Source organism: Heterodontus francisci, chromosome 28, assembly GCF_036365525.1.
Source record: "Heterodontus francisci isolate sHetFra1 chromosome 28, sHetFra1.hap1, whole genome shotgun sequence".
Lineage (NCBI taxonomy): Eukaryota > Metazoa > Chordata > Chondrichthyes > Heterodontiformes > Heterodontidae > Heterodontus > Heterodontus francisci.
In genome coordinates this window covers 65,278,507-65,297,420 of record NC_090398.1, presented here as the reverse complement: position 1 = coordinate 65,297,420, position 18,914 = coordinate 65,278,507, and the positions used below count along the sequence as shown (strand labels likewise).

The following is an 18,914-nucleotide window of genomic DNA, read 5'->3' as shown; positions in this document are numbered from 1 at the left end:
GAACGGGTGTTGTGTGTTGCTGCATATCTATTACCATTGTTAAATATTAACTTTGTACATCTTAGTTAAGCCTAATAAACTCTCTGACTTGGTCACATAACTTGAGTTTGTACCTTGTAGGTCTATCTTGGTCAGGAATCTAAAGGTGAGATGCGTTGGGTATTCTCTGTCTCACCTCTGCTCAGGTAACATCTACCTGAAACATACAGCTCTTTACTATTTGCATACATTGCTATGTATTCTGTCATCCTCAAACTTCGACATTGTCGGCCCTATCGAAGTAATGTTCTTCGTACAGTTTTCTGCGTCACCCCACTGCATAGTTCTGCCCAGTCAGCAGAAAGGATCAGTTCACTACTGAACTCTAAAATAAAAGCAAAATACTGCGGATGCAGGAAATCTGAAATAAAAACAAGAAATGCTGGAAATACTCAGCAGGTCTGGCAGCATCTTTGCAGATAGAAGCAGAGTTAACGTTTCAGGTCAGTGACCCTACTTCAGAACGAGCAAATATTAGAGTTGCAAAAGGTTATTAGCAAGTAAAGTGGGGGTGGGGCAAGAGATAACAAAGGAGAAGGTGTAAATAAGACAAGGTCACAGAATAACAAAGAACAAAGATAATTACAGCACAGGAACAGGCCCTTCGGCCCTCCAAGCCTGCGCAGATCCAGATCCTCTCTCTAAACATGTCGCCTATTTTCTAAGGTTCTGTATCTCTTTTCTTCCTGCCCATTCATGTATCTGTCTAGATACATCTTAAAAGACTCCATCGTGCCCGCATCTACCACCTCCGCTGGCAATGCATTCCAGGTGCCCACCACCCTCTGCGTAAAGAACTTTCCACGCATATCCCCCCTAAACTTTTCCCCTTTCACTTTGAACTCGTGTCATCTAGTAATTGAAACCCCCACTCTGGGAAAAAGCCTCTTGCTATCCACCCTGTCTATACCTCTCATGATTTTGTACACCTCAATCAGGTCCCCCCTCAACCTCCGTCTTTCTAATGAAAATAATCCTAATCTACTCAACCTCTCTTCATAGCTAGCGCCCTCCATACCAGGCAACATCCTGGTGAACCTCCTCTGCACCCTCTCCAAAGCATCCACATCCTTTTGATAATGTGGCGACCAGAACTGTACGCAGTATTCCAAATGTGGCCGAACCAAAGTCCTATACAACTGTAACATGACCTGCCAACTCTTGTACTCAATGCCCCGTCCGATGAAGGAAAGCATGTCGTATGCCTTCTTGACCACTCTATTTACCTGCGTTGCCACCTTCAGGGAACAGTGGACCTGAACACCCAAATCTCTCTGCACATCAATTTTCCCCAGGACTTTTCCATTTACTGTATAGTTCACACTTGAATTGGATCTTCCAAAATGCATCACCTCGCATTTGCCCTGATTGAACTCCATCTGCCATTTCTCTGCCCAACTCTCCAATCTATCTATATTCTGCTGTATTCTCTGACAGTCCCCTTCACTATCTGCTACTCCACCAATTTTAGTGTCGTCTGCAAACTTGCTAATCAGTCCACCTATACTTTCCTCCAAATCATTAATGTATATCACAAACAACAGTGGTCCCAGCACGGATCCCTGTGGAACACCACTGGTCACACGTCTCCATTTTGAGAAACTCCCTTCTACTGCTACTCTCTGTCTCCTGTTGCCCAGCCAGTTCTTTATCCATCTAGCTAGTACACCTTGGACCCCAAGCGCCTTCACTTTCTCCATCAGCCTGCCATGGGGAACCTTATCAAACGCCTTACTGAAGTCCATGTATATGACATCGACAGCCCTTCCCTCATCAATCAACTTTGTCACTTCCTCAAAGAATTCTATTAAGTTGGTAAGACATGACCTTCCCTGCACAAAACCATGTTGCCTATCACTGATGAGCCCATTTTCTTCCAAATGGGAATAGATCCTATCCCTCAGTATCTTCTCCAGCAGCTTCCCTGCCACTGACGTCAGGCTCACTGGTCTATAATTACCTGGATTATCCCTGCTACCCTTCTTAAACAAGGGGACAACATTAGCAATTCTCCAGTCCTCCGGGACCTCACCCGTGTTTAAGGATGCTGCAAAGATATCTGTTAAGGCCCCAGCTATTTCCTCTCTCGCTTCCCTCAGTAACCTGGGATAGATCCCATCCGGACCTGGGGACTTGTCCACCTTAATGCCCTTTAGAATACCCAACACTTCCTCCCTCCTTATGCCGACTTGACCTAGAGTAATCAAACATCTGTTCCTAACCTCAACATCCGTCATGTCCCTCTCCTCGGTGAATACCGATGCAAAGTACTCGTTTAGAATCTCACCCATTTTCTCTGAGTCCAAGCATAACATTCCTCCTTTGTCCTTTAGTGGGCCAATCCTTTCTCTAGTTACCCTCTTTCTCCTTATATATGAATAAAAGGCTTTGGGATTTTCCTTAACCCTGTTTGCTAAAGATATTTCATGACCCCTTTTAGCCCTCTTAATTCCTCGTTTCAGATTGGTCCTACATTCCCGATATTCTTTCAAAGCTTCGTCTTTCATCAGCCGCCTAGACCTTATGTATGCTTCCTTTTTCCTCTTAGCTAGTCTCACAATTTCACCTGTCATCCATGGTTCCCTAATCTTTCCATTTCTATCCCTCATTTTCACAGGAACATGTCTCTCCTCCACGCTAATCAACCTCTCTTTAAAAGCCTCCCACATATCACATGTGGATTTACCTTCAAACAGCTGCTCCCAATCTACATTTCCCAGCTCCTGCCGAATTTTGGTATAGTTGGCCTTCCCCCAATTTAGCATTCTTCCTTTAGGACCACTCTCGTCTTTGTCCATGAGTATTTTAAAGCTTACGGAATTGTGATCACTATTCCCAAAGTAGTCCCCTACTGAAACTTCAGCAACCTGGCCGGGCTCATTCCCCAACACCAGGTCCAGTATGGCCCCTTCCCGAGTTGGAGATATTTACATACTGCTCTAGAAAACCCTCCTGGATGCTCCTTACAAATTCTGCTCCATATGGACCTCTAACACTAAGCGAATCCCAGTCAATGTTGGGAAAATTAAAATCTCCTATCACCACCACCCTGTTGCTCCTACATCTTTCCATAATCTGTTTACATATTTGTACCTCTATCTCACGCTCGCTGTTGGGAGGCCTGAAGTGCAGCCCCAACATTGTTACCGCACTCTTCCTATTTCTGAGTTCTGTCCATATTGCCTCACTGCTCGAGTCCTCCATAGTGCCCTCCTTCAGCACAGCTGTGATATCCTCTTTGACCAGTAATGCAACTCCTCCACCCCTTTTACCTCCCTCTCTATCCCGCCTGAAGCATCGATATCCTGGGATATTTAGTTGCCAATCATGCCCTTCCCTCAACCAAGTCTCAGTAATAGCAATAACATCATACTCCCAGGTACTAATCCAAGTCCTAAGTTCATCTGCCTTACCTACTACACTTCTTGCATTAAAACAAATGCACCTCAGACCACCAGTCCCTTTATATTCATCATCTGCTCCCTGCCTGCTCTTCCCCTTAGTCACACTGACTTCATTATCTAGTTCCTTACAGGCTTTTGTTACTACCTCCTTACTGTCAACTGACCTCAATTGGTTCCCATCCCCCTGCCACATTAGTTTAAACCCTCTCCAACAGCGTTAGCAAAAGCACCTCCAAGGACATTGGTTCCAGTCCGGCCCAGGTGTAGACCGTCCAATTTGTAATAGTCCCACCTCCCCCAGAACCGGTCCCAATGTCCCAAAAATCTGAACCCCTCCTTCCTGCACCATCTCTCAAGCCACGCATTCATCCTGAAAATTCTTTCATTTTTACTCTGACTATCACGTGGCACTGGTAGTAATCCTGAGATTACTACCTCTGAGGTCCTACTTTTTAACTTGGCTCCTAACTCCCTAAACTCTGCTTGTAGGACATCATCCCGTTTTTTACCTATATCATTAGTGCCTATGTGCACAATGACAACTGGCTGTTCACCCTCCCCCTTTAGAATGTTCTGCAGCCGATCTGAGACATCCCTGACCCGTGCACCTGGGAGGCAACATACCATTCGGGAGCCTCGTTTTCGACCACAGAACCGCCTATCTACTCCCCTTACAATCGAATCCCCTACGACTATAGCCCTTCCACTCTTTTTCCCGCCCTTCTGAACAGCAGAGCCAGCCACGGTGCCATGGACCTGGCTACTGCTGCCTTCCCCTGGTAAGCCATCTCCCTCAACAGTATCCAAAACGGTATACTTGTTTTGGAGGGAGATGACCGCAGGGGACTCCTGCGCTGCCTTCCTGCTCTTTCTCTGCCTTTTGGTCACCCATTCCCTTTCTCCCTCAGCAATCCTAATCTGCGGTGTGACCAATTCACTAAACGTGCTATCCACGACCTCCTCAGCATCGCGCATGCTCCAAAGTGAGTCCATCCGCAGCTCGAGAGCCGTCATGCGGTCTAACAAGAGCTGCAGTTGGACACACTTCCTGCACGTGAAGGAGTCAGGGACATCAGCCATGTCCCTGAGCTCCCACATTGAGCAAGAGGAGCATGACACGGGTCTGAGATCTCCTGCCATTTTTAATCTTAAGCTTAACTTAGTTAAATGAAAAAGGAACGAAAAGTTTTTACCAGAGAAATCGAAAAAGTCTTACCTTATAAACACCCCACCGAGTCCTTTTTTTTTGGTTAGAGGAGGAGGGCGGGTGGGAGACACGACAAGTGTGGTGTCTCGGGTTCAGAAATCGCCCAAATATATAGTGTTTTACTTACCCAGCAGCCCCCTGGCCTCCGCCGAAAAACAAAAGGAAATTAAATTTACTTTCGAACTGACCTTCCCAGCTGCTCACTCGCTCACACTCTGCTCCCGAAAAAGCTGCTGCAATGAAAGGAAAGTTATTTTAAACCGCCCAAATATATAGTGTTTTACTTACCCAGCAGCCCCCTGTCCTCCGCCGAAAAACAAAAGGAAATTAAATTTACTTTCAAACTGTCCTTCCCAGCTGCTCACTCGCTCACACTCTGCTCCCGAAAAAGCTGCTGCAATGAACTCCTATCCTTTAACCAACTACCATCTCAGGATGCCAGTGTCAATTTTTTACATGAATTTCTATTCTCCATGTAAGTCTGTTATTCACTACTTGATCGAATGCCTTTGGAAGAGCATATATCCAATAATTACTGTACTACCTTCAGTAACTTCAACCACAAGAATTCAATCATGTTAGTTGCACATGATTTGCCCTCAGCAAATCCGTACTGGTTGTCCTTTATTAATTCACCACTGATGTCAAAAATAATGGTCTTTGTTACCAGATTTTTATTTCTCCTTTCCAGAACAGGAGTGGAATCCTTCTGTCACCTGGCACATCTTCCATATTCAAGGATTTTTCTCAGAGCTTCTGGTATGTCCCTCAGTAATATGGGATACTTCCTTTCTGGACTTATTAACTTAAAGAGATGTCAACCTATCCAGAACATTTTCATCCTATCCAATAACTCTGCACCCCTCCTATATCGGGATATTAACTTCACCCCTTTCTTTTGTGTACATGCATATAACACACCATTTCATGAACAAAAACAAGAAATGCTGGAACCACTCAGCAGGTCTTGCAGCATCTGTGGAAAGAGAAGCAGAGTAAATGTTTCGGGTCAGTGACCCTTCATCGGAACGTTAACTCTGCTTCTCTTTCCACAGATGCTGCCAGACCTGCTGAGTGGTTCCAGCATTTCTTTTTTTTACTTCAGATTTCCAGCATCTGCAGTATTTTGCTTTTATATTATTACACCATTTCATTACCTTTCCCATCACATGAGCGTTTCTTTCTTTACCCATAAACAAAGCACAATTTTTTGCACTGTCATTTGAATTTTTGTTTGTTTATAAATGATTTTTGATTTCCTTTGGTTTTACCCTTTAATATTTTCTCATACTGTCTCTTCTAAACTGGTTTCGCTTCCCACCTGCACTCTCGCTATTCTGTCTGGTTGCAATCATGGTGATAGGGTGGATATGGGATGTTTTGTACAAATCACTGTCATCATTATTTCAATGATTGGCGCTGCAAACAACCTTTGAATTATATTGTTCAAAAGCAAATTAATGTTAACGTGTGTGACAGTGAGACTGGAAGATGGTCGGAATAAAGCGGAGGAAGGAGTGAGTGGGCGGCTCCTAACCTGGCCAAACGGATCTCGTAGAAATCTAAAAGTGAGTTCGAGTGTTTGAGGGATGAAAGTTAAACATTTGCTAGTCTCTGCTTCATGTCATCAGAATGAATCTCTTAGTGACTGAAAATATATCTGAATGGCCTTGTCCTGCGAATCTGCAGAGAGTCCAACAGGTAAAAGTGGTTCAGTGTGAAATACCGTATTTGTTCATAATCTGGTCCAGTTTTGAGTTTGGAAATAATAGAGAGGTTGTCTCTGGTACACTATGTCAGCGAGAGAGTAGTTTACATTTTTCTATCTTGAATAAGTCTTTACCCAAATAGGACAGGATCTCTGTCAATGTGTTCCATTATATAAACGTCACAGGCCACTTCCCCTCCTTATTCTATCTCCCTACTCTCGATCTCCTCCCTATCCAGTTCATTATTATTACTGATCATTATATTGGCCTATTTATTCTCTTCCACCTCAGACAGTCCCTCACTATCAGGGATGACTTCTTTCCACTCCAGTTTGATGGGTTATGAAATGGCTGATAAGTCCAATGCATGATCTGCAGACTCTGTCACATCGGGGACAGGTGGTGCTGGAAGGGTCAGGTAAATCACTGCATCGGAGGTGTGGGTGCTGCCTTCGCTGCCTTCGCTGCGTCGAGTTCGCCTTTGCATGTTCCTGACAAATATCGCTGAAGATTACAATGTCTTCCCAAATGAGGGATGATTTGAGGACAATTCTGAAGTGTTTCCACTGTCCTCCTGGGGTTCTCCTACCATGACCAAGTTCTGAGTAGAACAGCTGCTTCGGGATATTGGATTTACAGGTTCTTGGAGAGGCGCCTATTCATGGTAAGTGAAAGACTAACACTGACTGTCTGAACACATGTCAGTTGCTGTCTGAGAGTGAGAGGCATTGGAACACTTTCCCTTACATGATGTCCCAGATACAGTAAGGAAAGATGAAGTGGACAAGCCTCTGTCTTTCTCCAATACTGAATTATAGTGAGTTGGATGTTTAGTCAGTCCCGAACTGTCCTTGTTGGGTGAGTAGGCAACGGAATCGAGACCATTTCCCGTCCCTGTGTGACTGTCACACAAACTGCCCTGTGTGTGCAGGATTAACCCTGAGTCCCTCTATCCAGCTCTGTCTGTTATATCTGGAAAAATGCTGAACCTTTCACTTTTTGATCTGCTCAAACCGAGTTCAGGACCCGAGTAGTGAACAGAATGTCTCATTAATTCTTTGAATAATACTATGATTGAACAGCAGGTTATGATCGACTCAGCCAAAGTTTGGATAAATTCCTGTCCATAAATCTTTCAAAATGGACTGTGAGGATCTCCTGCTTCCGAGTGTTTCAGGGATGCAGGGCTTTGCATCGGCAACTAACCCCAGAGATTCACAGCAAAGACTGTGTACATGAAGACATTTAACAACCGGGAGCTGAAACTCTCAGTTGGGCTCTATTGTCACTGTGTTTGTGTGTCCGGTATAATCGCGGCAGCTCCGTGTCTCTCTTGTTTGGAATGAAACGATGAAGATCGCCATTCGGTATTACTCACATTGACCGCGTGTTTCACTCCGGTTAGAGAAACCTTTGCTGACTGAAATTAATTCTACAAGGTCCCACCAAACACACTGACTCCCTCCTTCCTCCCATGTTTCTGTCCGATTTTTTTGAGAGGAGGGTCTCAATAATAACAACCACCCTGCAGGGACAGACGGCAATTTGAACATCTAAATGGGATCAGCTCCCGGCTTTCTAGGTTATAGATTCCCTCCACCCCTCCCCACCCTCCCTCCACCCAGATCCCATGTTCAGTTTCATTGTTCAGACATTGATGTGTGTGAAATGGGCTAAGTTCCCTCAAATAAAAGCAAAATACTGCAGATGCTGGAAATCTGAAATGAAAACAAGAAATGCTGGAACCACTCAGTAGGTCTGGCAGCATTTGTGGAAAGAGAAGCAGAGTTAACGTTTCGGGTCAGTGACCAAAGTTCCCATTGAATTTTGAAGCTGAATTGTTGCAGAGATCTGCGCACGCGCGATGTAACGCAGCCCACTATGACGTCATCATGAGGCGAAGACGGCATGCGCAGCCCTCCCCCAGCTCTGCCTGTGAGCTCCATTCACCGATTGAGCGGAAGATTGTTTAGATCAGCGGCGAAAGGAAACATCTGGTTCCTGGGGTCAGTGAACAAACAGCATCTGCTTGCTGCAGCAACACCAGGTTTGGGAGCTTGTGTCGATGTGCTCAGAGATTAGCATTGAACAGCGGGGAAGTTCAGCTGGAGACGGGGTCTGTTTGCAATGTGCACTGTGGAGCAGAAACTGGTCTCGGAACATGGAGTGAGCAGGGGGGAAGGGAGACGTCACTACTTCATCGGGAAGTCCGCTTCATGGAGCGGTGAGGGGCATAGCTTGTTTCTGAATGTGACAAACCGTTGCACAACCGCTGCAAACAGGTGGGAAGCAGAAGCAGAGTGCTGCAGGAGACAGACACTGTTTAAGTTGCTGGTTTTCCGTTTCCGATTGTTCATAATGATGATTATTGAAAAGATTGCATTGATCACTTTTGTATTATGTCATTTAATTGTCAGGGGTGTGGGAACCAGCCTCAGGTATTAGAGAGGGATACCGAGATGTACAGAACACTGGGCGAGACTGATAACACAACAGTAGGGAATAAAAGGCTATCAGGTGGGGTCAGAATAAGGGAGAAAGTAATGCAGTCTGTCTCAGGGTACATGTATGTGAACACACGGAGTGTGGTTAATAAGACTGGTGAGGTACAGGCGGAGATTGTCATGTGGAAATAAGATGAAAAATAGGCTCCAACAGAGACCTCGCTCAAAGAAGGACAGGACTGGGTGTTAAATATTCCTGGATACAAGGTGTTCAGGGAAAACATGAACGGGAATAAAGGGGGAGGGGTGTCAGTTTTGATTAAGGAGAGTATTTCAGTGCTGGAGAAAAAGGATGTCCCAGAGGGGTCGAGGACAGAATCAATTTAGCTCGAGCGAAGGAACAAAAAAGCTGCAGATATATTGCTCGGTGTTGTCTATAGGCCACCAGCTAGTGGGTAGGACATGGAAAAACAAATTTGCAAGGAAATTACAGCACGGTGCAAAAATTGTAGGGTAGTTATAATGGGAGAGTTTAATTATCCAAACATAGACTGGGATAATAGTAGTGTAAAGGGCAGTGTGGGGCAAGATTTCCGAGAGTATGTTCAGGAAAATTTTCTACAACAGTATGTTGCTAGTCCAACGATAAAGGAGGCACTGTTGGACCTGGTTCTTCGGAATGAGGTGGACCAAGTGGATCAAGTATCATGAGGAGTACATTTAAGGGATAGTGATCATTGTATCATACGGTTTATGTTGACTATGGAAAAGGACAAAGAGCAGTCCAAGGTAGGAATAATTAACTGGGGGAAAGTCAACTTCAACGGGGTAAGGATGGAGCTGGGGTGAATAAATTGGAGTCAAAAGCTGGCAGTAAAACAGGTAGATGAACATTGGGTTACCTTCAAAGAAGAGATAGTTCAGGCACAGTCGATGAATGTTCCCTTGAAGCGGAAAATTAAAACAAACAAATCCAGAACTCATTGGATGGCAAAAGAAGTAGAGATTAAGATAAAGAAGAAAAAGTGTGCTTCTCAGAGATGCAAGGTAGGAAATATTAGTATGAACCAGGCTGAATATAGAAGGTCTAGAGGGGAAGGGAAAAAAAAAATAGGAGAAGCAATGAGAGAACATGAAATGAGATTGCCAGCGAGCATTAAAGGAAATCCCAACGTTTTCTATAAGCATATAAATAGTAAAAAGGTGGGAAAAGGTGGAGTGCGGCCGATTAGGGACCAGAACGTGGATTTACACATGGAGGCAGAGGGCATAGATGAGGCATTAAAGGAATACTTTGCATCTGTCTTTGGCTGGGCTGCATCTTCTTCCTTGGTCATGTTGAAAGAGCAGATAAGTCAGATATGAAAGGGTTTTAAAATTGATAAAGAAGAAATATTAGATAGTCTGTCTGTACCTAAAGTGGATAAAGCACCAGAGCCAGATGAGATGCATCTAAGGAAACTGAGGGAAGTGAGGGTGGAAATCACAGAGGATCTGGCCATAATTTTTCACTCTTCCTTAGACTCGGGGGTGGTACTAAAGGACTACCGAATTGCAAAGGTTACACGCTTGTTCAAAAAAGGGTGCAAATATAAACCAATCAACTACAGGCCTGTTAGTTTAAATTCAGTGTTGGGAAAAGGTCGAGAAAAAATTATTAGGGGCAAAATCAATAGTCACAGGGACTATTAAAGCAGAAAAGGCTGAGGAGGGACCTGATTGAGGGAACCAAAATTAAGAGGAGCATAGATAGGATAGATTTTTTCCCCCTGAGCAGAGATGTCAATAATCAGGGGACATAGATTTAAGGTAAGGAACAGGAGGTTTAGAGGGGCTTTGAGGAAAAATATTTTCACCCAGAAGATGGTTGAAATGTAGATCACACTGTCTGAAGAGATGGTAGAGGCAGAAACCCTCACAACATTAAAGAAGTATTTGGATGAAATTTGAACTGCCATAGCATACAGGGATACTGGCCAAGTGCTGGAAAATGGGATTAGAATACTTAGGTACTTGATGGCCGGCATGTACGTGATGGGCCGAAGGTCCTATTTATGTGCTGTAGAACTCTATGACGCCAAATGTGAGTTAATTAAGGAAAAGCAGCAGGGATTTCTTCAGGGAAAATCATATTTAAGCAATTTGCTGAAGTCTTTTGAGGAGGTAACAAAGACGGTTGATGAGGGCAATGCTGTTGATGTGGTGTACATGGACTTTCAAAAGGCGTTTGATACAGTGCCACACAACAGACTTGTGAGCAAACATGTAGTTCGTGCAATAAAATGGACGGTCGCAACGAGATACGAAATTGCCCGAGTGACAGGAAACAAAGATCAGTGGTTAATGGATGTTTTTTGGCTGGAAGAAGCTTGTGATGGAGTTTCCCAGGGATCAGTGTTTGGACCCTTGCTTTTCCTGATATAGGTTAATCTCCGAGACCTTGGTGCACAATTTCAAAGATTGCAGATGATACGAAACTTGGAAGCATTGTGAAATGTGAGGTGGATAGTGCAGAACTTCAAAAGGACATAGACAAGTTGGTGGAATGGACAGACCGGTGGCAGATGAAGTTCAATGCAAAGAAATGTGAGGTGATTCATTTTGGTAGTAAGAACATGGAGGAGTTATATAGAATCAAAGGTACAATTCTAAAGGGGGTGCAGGAGCAAAGGGACTGAGGTGTGTCTGTGCATAAATCATTGAAAGTGTCAGGACAGGTTAAGAATGTGTTTAATAAAACATACAGCATCCGAGGCTTCATTCATAGTGGAATAAAGTACAAGAGCAAGGAAGTTATGTTGAACTTCTGTAAGACACCAATTGAGCTTCAGCTGGAGTGTTATGTCCAATTCTGGGCACCTCACATGAGGAAAGTCCTGAGGGCATCAGAGAGAGTACAGAGAAACTTTGCAAGTATGGTTCCAGGGATGAGAAATTTCAGTTATGAAGATAGATTGGAGAAGTTAGGACTGTTTGACTTGGGGAAGGGAAGACTGAGAGGTGATCTGATAGAGGTATTCAAAATCATGAGGGGTCTGGGTAGAGTAGATAGAGAGTAACAATTCCTACTCATGAGAGGATCGAGAACGAGAGGGCAAAAATTTAAAGTATTTGATAAGAGTAGCAAAAGGTACATGAGGAAAAACGTTTTCATGCAGCGAGTGGTTAGGGTCTGGAATGCACTGCCTGAGAATTTGGTGGAGGCAGGTTTGACTGAAGTATTCAAAAGGGAATTAGACAGTTGTATGAAAGGGAAGAATTTGCAGGGTCATATAGAGAAGGCAGGGGAATGGAATTGAGGGAGTTGCTCTTTCAGAGAACCGATGCAAACACGATGGGCCAAATGGCCTCCTTCTGCACTGTAATGATTCTGTGATTCTTGTCACTGACCTTTCTTCAAGTCTAAGAATTACTTTTTCTTCCTGCAGGCAAACATTTGAAGGAACCAGAATGAAAGCCCTGACTCCTGGACACAAGGAAAAGAGCAGCCAGCTTGTTCCAACACACAGTAGGTAGATACAGTGTCACTCACAAAGCACAGTGACACAGCCAGCTGATCTTTTCTACTGCAACAGACAAAAGAAGTAGTCAGACCCACACTGATCCCAAGATCAAGAGACACATTTTCAGTCCAACAGTCAAGCAGAGCAGGAGAGATTGAAGTTGTTTCTCTTTCACTGCAGCTGACTGGTAGATACATCAAACCCAGTCTAAAAACACACTCATTATCAGATTTAAATACACTCTGTCAATTTGACTATATTTCAAATAAGATATCTTAACTAGAACAGGCAAAATTTACCTGATTGAAAGCTGGAAAATAAGTCCCAATATGTCCCCCACAATTTTAACTGAGTTACACATTACAAACAATTCCAAACATTTCACTATGGGTCAGACAGAAACATACAGTATTCATTCAATTTTTTTACAATACAGAGAAATTTGACTGTACATACCAGGTCATGTATCAGATTGAAAGATTAACACTCACAGTTAATTTGGAAGAGCTATGAATTGGATACCAATTCACAACTCATGTACAAGAATTGAATAAAACAGGCCGCGATGAAATAGTTAATCCATATTTTAAATTAAACACAAGGGACAAATATTGATACACAAAAATATGAAACAGTAGCCAACAGAATGCTTGAGGTACATATTAAGTACAGGATACAGTAGGATCACAGAGACACATACAACACAGAGACACATAGATGCAAATTGAATCCGACACTGAAACAGGGTACCAGAGCCTATTGGATGGAAAATGAATCACATATACAGACACAGTACCCCTTACTTACATATACTGAATGAGTCCAACATGCATACACAGTACGGATGCTGGCTGATACAGAATTAATCTCACACTTGCACACTCCCCCAGAGACAGATACATAAGGAATTAATTCCAAACACACATTCTGTACCAGAGACTGCCAAATTCAGAATGAACCTACATTGACACACAGGACCAGGGATTTAAAGATACAGAATGTGGCCCACAATCATGTCAAGTAAGAGAAGAGCTTAAGAACATAACAAATATGACCAAGAGTAGGCCATTTGGCCTCCCCACTCTACTCTGCCATTTAATATGATCATGGCTGATCTGATTCTGTTTAACTTCACTTTCCCGGCCGTCCCAATAACCCTTTACTGCCTTGTAGATCAAATGTCTATCTGTCTGTCTATCTATCTATCTATCTATCTATCTATCTATCTATCTATCTATCTATCTATCTATCTATCTGTCTGTCTACTTATCTATCTATCTATCTATCTATCTATCTATCTATCTATCTATCTATCTATCTATCTATCTATCTATCTATCTATCTATCTATCTGTCTATCTGTCTGTCTGTCTATCTATCTATCTATCTGTCACAGCCAGATACTGACAGCTATATAATGCATCCCACACTCAATTACATGACGTGAAACAGACGGACACAGTACAAATCTGAATCACATAGTGTAGGAGTGCCTAAAAAACACTGAGTCCACAATGCCATTCAATAATATTTCCTAACAGGTACAGAATGAATGCCACACTCACAAACTCTACCAGTCACAGAAAAACACAGAATAAGCAACACATTCACAAACAATACCAGAAACAGAGAGATACTGAATGAATCACATTCTCACTGTCAGTTGTGGAGACGGATGATAAATGAATTAATCCACACTCACATTCAGTTTGAGAGACTGATGGATACAGAAATATATTCACACTCACAGGCTGTACCAGAAACTGACATACACCACATTAATCCCACCTCATACAGAGTACCAGAAGCTGACATGATGAACTGGAACCAGACATAGTCACATAACAGAAAATAAATGATACAGAATAATGTACTCATTTACATACGTTAAACTCACATAGTGATGGTGGTATAGTGCTGAGAATATCTGCTTTCCAAGCAGTTGACCTGAGTTCTCTACTGCGGGTCAGACCTCAATTCTGGTATCATGAAGCTTCATTTTATAACTTAAAAATGATCAATGTGATTTCCAAATTAAAACTTACAAAAGACTCTCATCATCCATGTGCATCTCCCACAATGCTGAACTTCAATTTTCTTTCAATGAAATTTATGTTAAAGAAGACATGTCCTTTAAACTAATAAATGAGTTCACAGTCAGAAACAAGAGTGTGCAGATCTTTGTTAAATAATAATAAAAAGGGAGATAGGTAAAGTTCAGTTCACAAACGGTGCTCTGGGTAAAGATTGAACCCACACTCAGATAACAGAGAATGAAATAATATAAGGTAAACTCACACTCACAGACCAGGAACTGACGGGGACAGAGTGCAAGCTAAACACAGACAAAATACAAAAAAAAAAAACAGTTTTAAAACTCAACAAGTCAATGCAATTTATAAAATGATTCTCATCATCCATGTACGTCTCCCGGAAATTTATCTTTTTTTTTGAATAACTTTAGATTTGAAATAGCCTTTAAACTGATCAGTTTTCAGTCTGAAACTAATAGTAAACATAGAGTTATTTACAGCACAGAAGGGGGCTATTTGGCCCATTGAGTCCATGACAGCTCTCCAGAGTGCAATCCAGTCACACTCACTCCACCGCTCGATCCCTGTCGCACTGCAAGTTTAATTCCTTCAACTGCTGTGTCAATAATCTCTTGAAGTAATTGACTGTCTCTACTTCCAACACCCTTGTGGGAAGTGAGTGCAAAACCACTCACTCCGTGTTCGCCCCAAATCTCCTGCCCAAAATCCGCAATTTCTGTCACTATGTCCTTGTACAATGAGCTAATGGGAACTGTTTATCCTTGTCTCACTTGTCATGATGTTTCACACTTGTTGTAAATCTCCCTTCAGTAAGCTCGTCCACTGATCTTGCCTGTCACCTATCCACCAATATCCCCGACTTTCTGACTCCCTCTGCTACTGTCTCTTCAACTGTTTCAATGTTGTTGATTCAATGCAGAACAAACCCATCTCTACCGACTTCACACATTCTGATAAATCTCCTCTGTACCCTCAAATAACCAGAACTGGATGCAATACTCCACTACAACACCGTCACTGTGTTTATTTTACACATCCGTATGCCTTCTTTAAAAAGAAGCAGCACACTCGAATGGAACACGAAGCCGGTGCTCTTATTTTAAACATTCAGAAACAAGGAGTATGGAATTGAAACCCACGCATGCAGAGTGCAACAGATTAGCAGTTCATCGTTTTAATCACTCGGCCACCTTGTCTTCTGTGAGTAAGCTGAAGTGCGGAGGAATGATCCATGCAGAATGAAAAAGGTGACGGGCTGGTGCCAACAAAACTGAAACAGTTGAAGAGACAGTAACAGAGGGATTGAGAAAGTCAGGGATATCGGTGGATAGGTGACAGGCAAGAGCAATGGACTGAGATGACTGCGGCGAATGTTTTGGCTTCGCCGAACACTAAATTTGATTGGTTACTTTAGATACCCAATCAGATAAATACAGAATCTCAAGAATTGACTTCATTGTAAACCAGCCAATTACGAACATGGTTTTCACCCCATCCTTCATTAACATAGAGCTCTGGGGATGTGTATAAAATGCCAGTTTCGAACTTTAAGAGCCACCCACAACGTCTCTCAAAAAGCTACAACATTATCTCTATAATATCAATTTGTTTTGATATTTTTAGCAAGTATTTTCTAACTGCCTTTGTGATCTCTGTTTTAATCCCACAGATTCTGGTTAATGCAGTTTCACTGCCCGTGCGATCTTCCTGTCTCTACTTAATAATGTCCCGATCATTAATTACTGACCATTTGTGAGGTTTGTTCACGGACGCGTTCATATTCGGCCCCTCTGCTGTATTTCGACAATAAAATCTGATGTAACGCACAGGCATCATTTCTCAGTCACTCATATCCCGAGATCAAATTTGTCCTCAATAAGTAATCAGCACATTATCGAGAAACCCCGGTGGTGTGGGAACCTCAGTCTCACTCTTTGACACCTGACACTAAGATTATACACTCCGCTGTTGTCTCTCACCAATAGGGATCAATCTATAGTCAGTGATGCGGTATCATTAGGAACATTGAGCTGAAATGGTTACAGAATGCTGTGAAAGAGGCTTTCTGTCCGCTGGTTATACAATGTTTCAAAAAGGATAGAGAGTAAACCCGAATAGATGGCGGAATGTGAAAGCGAATCTGTAACTTGTTATCAAATGCAGAAAAATACAATATGAATAAAAAATATTTGCGGTAAAACCAAGTTACCTAAAAATGTGATGATCTATATTGTAGCCACTCGGTGTTTTACAAATATATTGGCGGGCTTTTCAAATTTGAGAAATCGTTTGCAGTCTGACAATTTCGCGCCGTTATTTTCCGCCCTCATCTCCTTGGCGTCTCCGGATTGGTGAATTAAGCAGTTCTCTGATTGGTCACATGACGAGCACAATGACACCCAGTGCAGAGTGACCAATCCCCAGTGCCCCCGACACCATTCCTCCCGAAGGTATAAATGGGACGATTGTGGGCGGTTCTCAGCATTCTTCCTGAAAGTGTTTGTCAGATTGTGGAAATGTCTGGAAGAGGGAAGACCGGTCGTAAAGCTCGGTCCAAGGCCAAGTCTCGCTCCTCCCGGGCTGGACTGCAGTTCCCGGTGGGCCGTGTTCACAGGTTCCTTAAAAAGGGGAACTATGCTGAGCGTGTGGGTGCCGGACCCCCGGTCCATCTGGCTGCTGTGCTCGAGTATCTGACAGCTGAAATCCTCGAGCTGGCCGGCAACGCGGCGCAGGACAACAAGAAGACCCGCATCATCCCCAGACACCTCCAGCTGGCCGTCCGCAACGACGAGGAGCTCGACAGGCTGCTGGGAGGGGTGCCCATCGCTCAGGGCGGGGTGCTGCCTAATATCCAGGCTGTGCTGCTGCCCAAGAAATCCATCGCTTGAGCACCAAGAGCAAGTGAAGCTGCCTGACTTAAATCTGCGAACCCAAAGTCTCTTTTCAGAGCCACCCACTTTATCTGTTAAAGGGCTGCTTGCTGTCTGAGAAGGCAATTTTATAATGCTAGCGCTGCTTTGTATTGGCATAGAAAGAGGGCACTTGCCCCATCTTGTTGGTGCCGGCCGAAATACGACCCACCTATTCTAATCCCACCTTCCAGCATTCAGTTCGTCGCCCTGCAGATTACAGCACTTGAGATGCATATCCAGATTCCTTTTGAATGAGTTGGTGGTCTCTGCCTCAACTATCATTTCAGGCAGTGAGTTCCAGACGCCCATCACCCTCTGGGTGAAAATAAAATTCTCGTTTTCCCTCTAATTTTTATACCTATCTCTTTAAACATATGCCCCATAGTCACTGACCTCTCTGCTAAGACTCTTCACCTCCACTCTCTCCAGTCCCGCCAAAATGTTGTACATTTTAATCAGATCTTCCCTCAGCCTTCTCAGTACTGGATTCGGGCATTTAACTGCTCGCCTCTTGCAATATTTGTCAGTCATTTTAGCATATCTACCGTTTATACAAACGAAAGCTTTTACACAATGATCGGCTCTCTAATAAAATGACCTGCTCCAGACCACAGTTCTCTGACAACAGGTGATCGCAGCTCTTTGTTTTGCCGGTTTGGTGGCTGTTAAAAGAGCCGTTGTGTTATTTGATGCCAAACTCAGTTCGGGGCAGGGTGAGTTTAGGCGCGCTCCCCGCGGATACGGCGGGCCAGCTGGATGTCTTTGGGCATGATGGTGACTCGCTTGGCGTGGATGGCGCACAGGTTGGTGTCCTCAAAGAGCCCCACCAGGTAAGCCTCGCTGGCCTCCTGCAGGGCCATGACGGCCGAGCTCTGGAAGCGCAGGTCTGTCTTGAAGTCCTGCGCGATCTCCCGCACCAGGCGCTGGAAGGGCAGTTTGCGGATGAGCAGCTCGGTGGATTTCTGGTAGCGGCGGATCTCCCGCAGAGCCACAGTGCCGGGTTTGTAACGGTGAGGCTTCTTCACTCCACCCGTGGCTGGAGCGCTCTTGCGGGCCGCTTTGGTAGCCAGCTGCTTGCGGGGAGCTTTCCCTCCGGTCGATTTGCGCGCTGTCTGCTTGGTTCTGGCCATTATGGTAGAAGATGTGGAACAAAGACACTGTAAATGTTGAGACTGCTCAGGGACTGTCTATTTAAGACAATAGAGGGACCGCCCTCGTGTTGTGATTGGATGCAGCCCCGTCCATCAGTCAAGTTTGCAACCAGCTCTGGGTAGGAAAAGGGCGGCGGCAAATGCTGGGCCCTGATTGGTTGAACTGTAACTGAAATTTAATCAATTTCAAAAAGCCCGCCAATTTCCGATTAGCAATCAAGGCAAAGATTAAAAGAAACTAATTTGGCCGGAAGAATTATGAAATCTGACTTTTTGTAGCTTCATTTATATCGGCTGAGATCCCCCATCTGTCTTCCAACTCGGTTTGAATCGGCCTTCACGAATACATTATCAAATGCAACCGTTTAATTCATGACGCACTGAATCAACACGGAACAGAAACATACAGTAAAACAACGCGACAGAGTTGGGTATCCTGGTACATGAATCACAAAAAAGTTGGTTGGCACGTACAGCATGAGTTTAGGAAGG

At 43.8% G+C, this 18,914-nt stretch overlaps 2 protein-coding genes across 2 annotated transcripts; one reads left to right on the top strand and one right to left on the bottom strand.

The window, feature by feature from the left end:
• Positions 1–16,875: 16,875 nt before the first annotated feature.
• Positions 16,876–17,247, top strand: LOC137345242 (histone H2A-like). Its single transcript, XM_068008710.1, has one exon. It carries the CDS (start codon positions 16,876–16,878, stop codon positions 17,245–17,247), a length of 372 nt encoding a protein of 123 aa, XP_067864811.1.
• A 743-nt stretch (positions 17,248–17,990) lies between these two features.
• Positions 17,991–18,401, bottom strand: LOC137345339 (histone H3-like). Its single transcript, XM_068008833.1, has one exon. It carries the CDS (start codon positions 18,399–18,401, stop codon positions 17,991–17,993), a length of 411 nt encoding a protein of 136 aa, XP_067864934.1.
• Between the last annotated feature and the right edge of the window lie 513 nt (positions 18,402–18,914).

What these genes read in the sequence shown, in the direction of transcription:
- LOC137345339 (XM_068008833.1), bottom strand. Translation starts at nt 18,401, where the DNA reads ATGGCCAGAACCAAGCAGACAGCGCGCAAATCGACCGGAGGGAAAGCT.
- LOC137345242 (XM_068008710.1), top strand. Translation starts at nt 16,876, where the DNA reads ATGTCTGGAAGAGGGAAGACCGGTCGTAAAGCTCGGTCCAAGGCCAAG.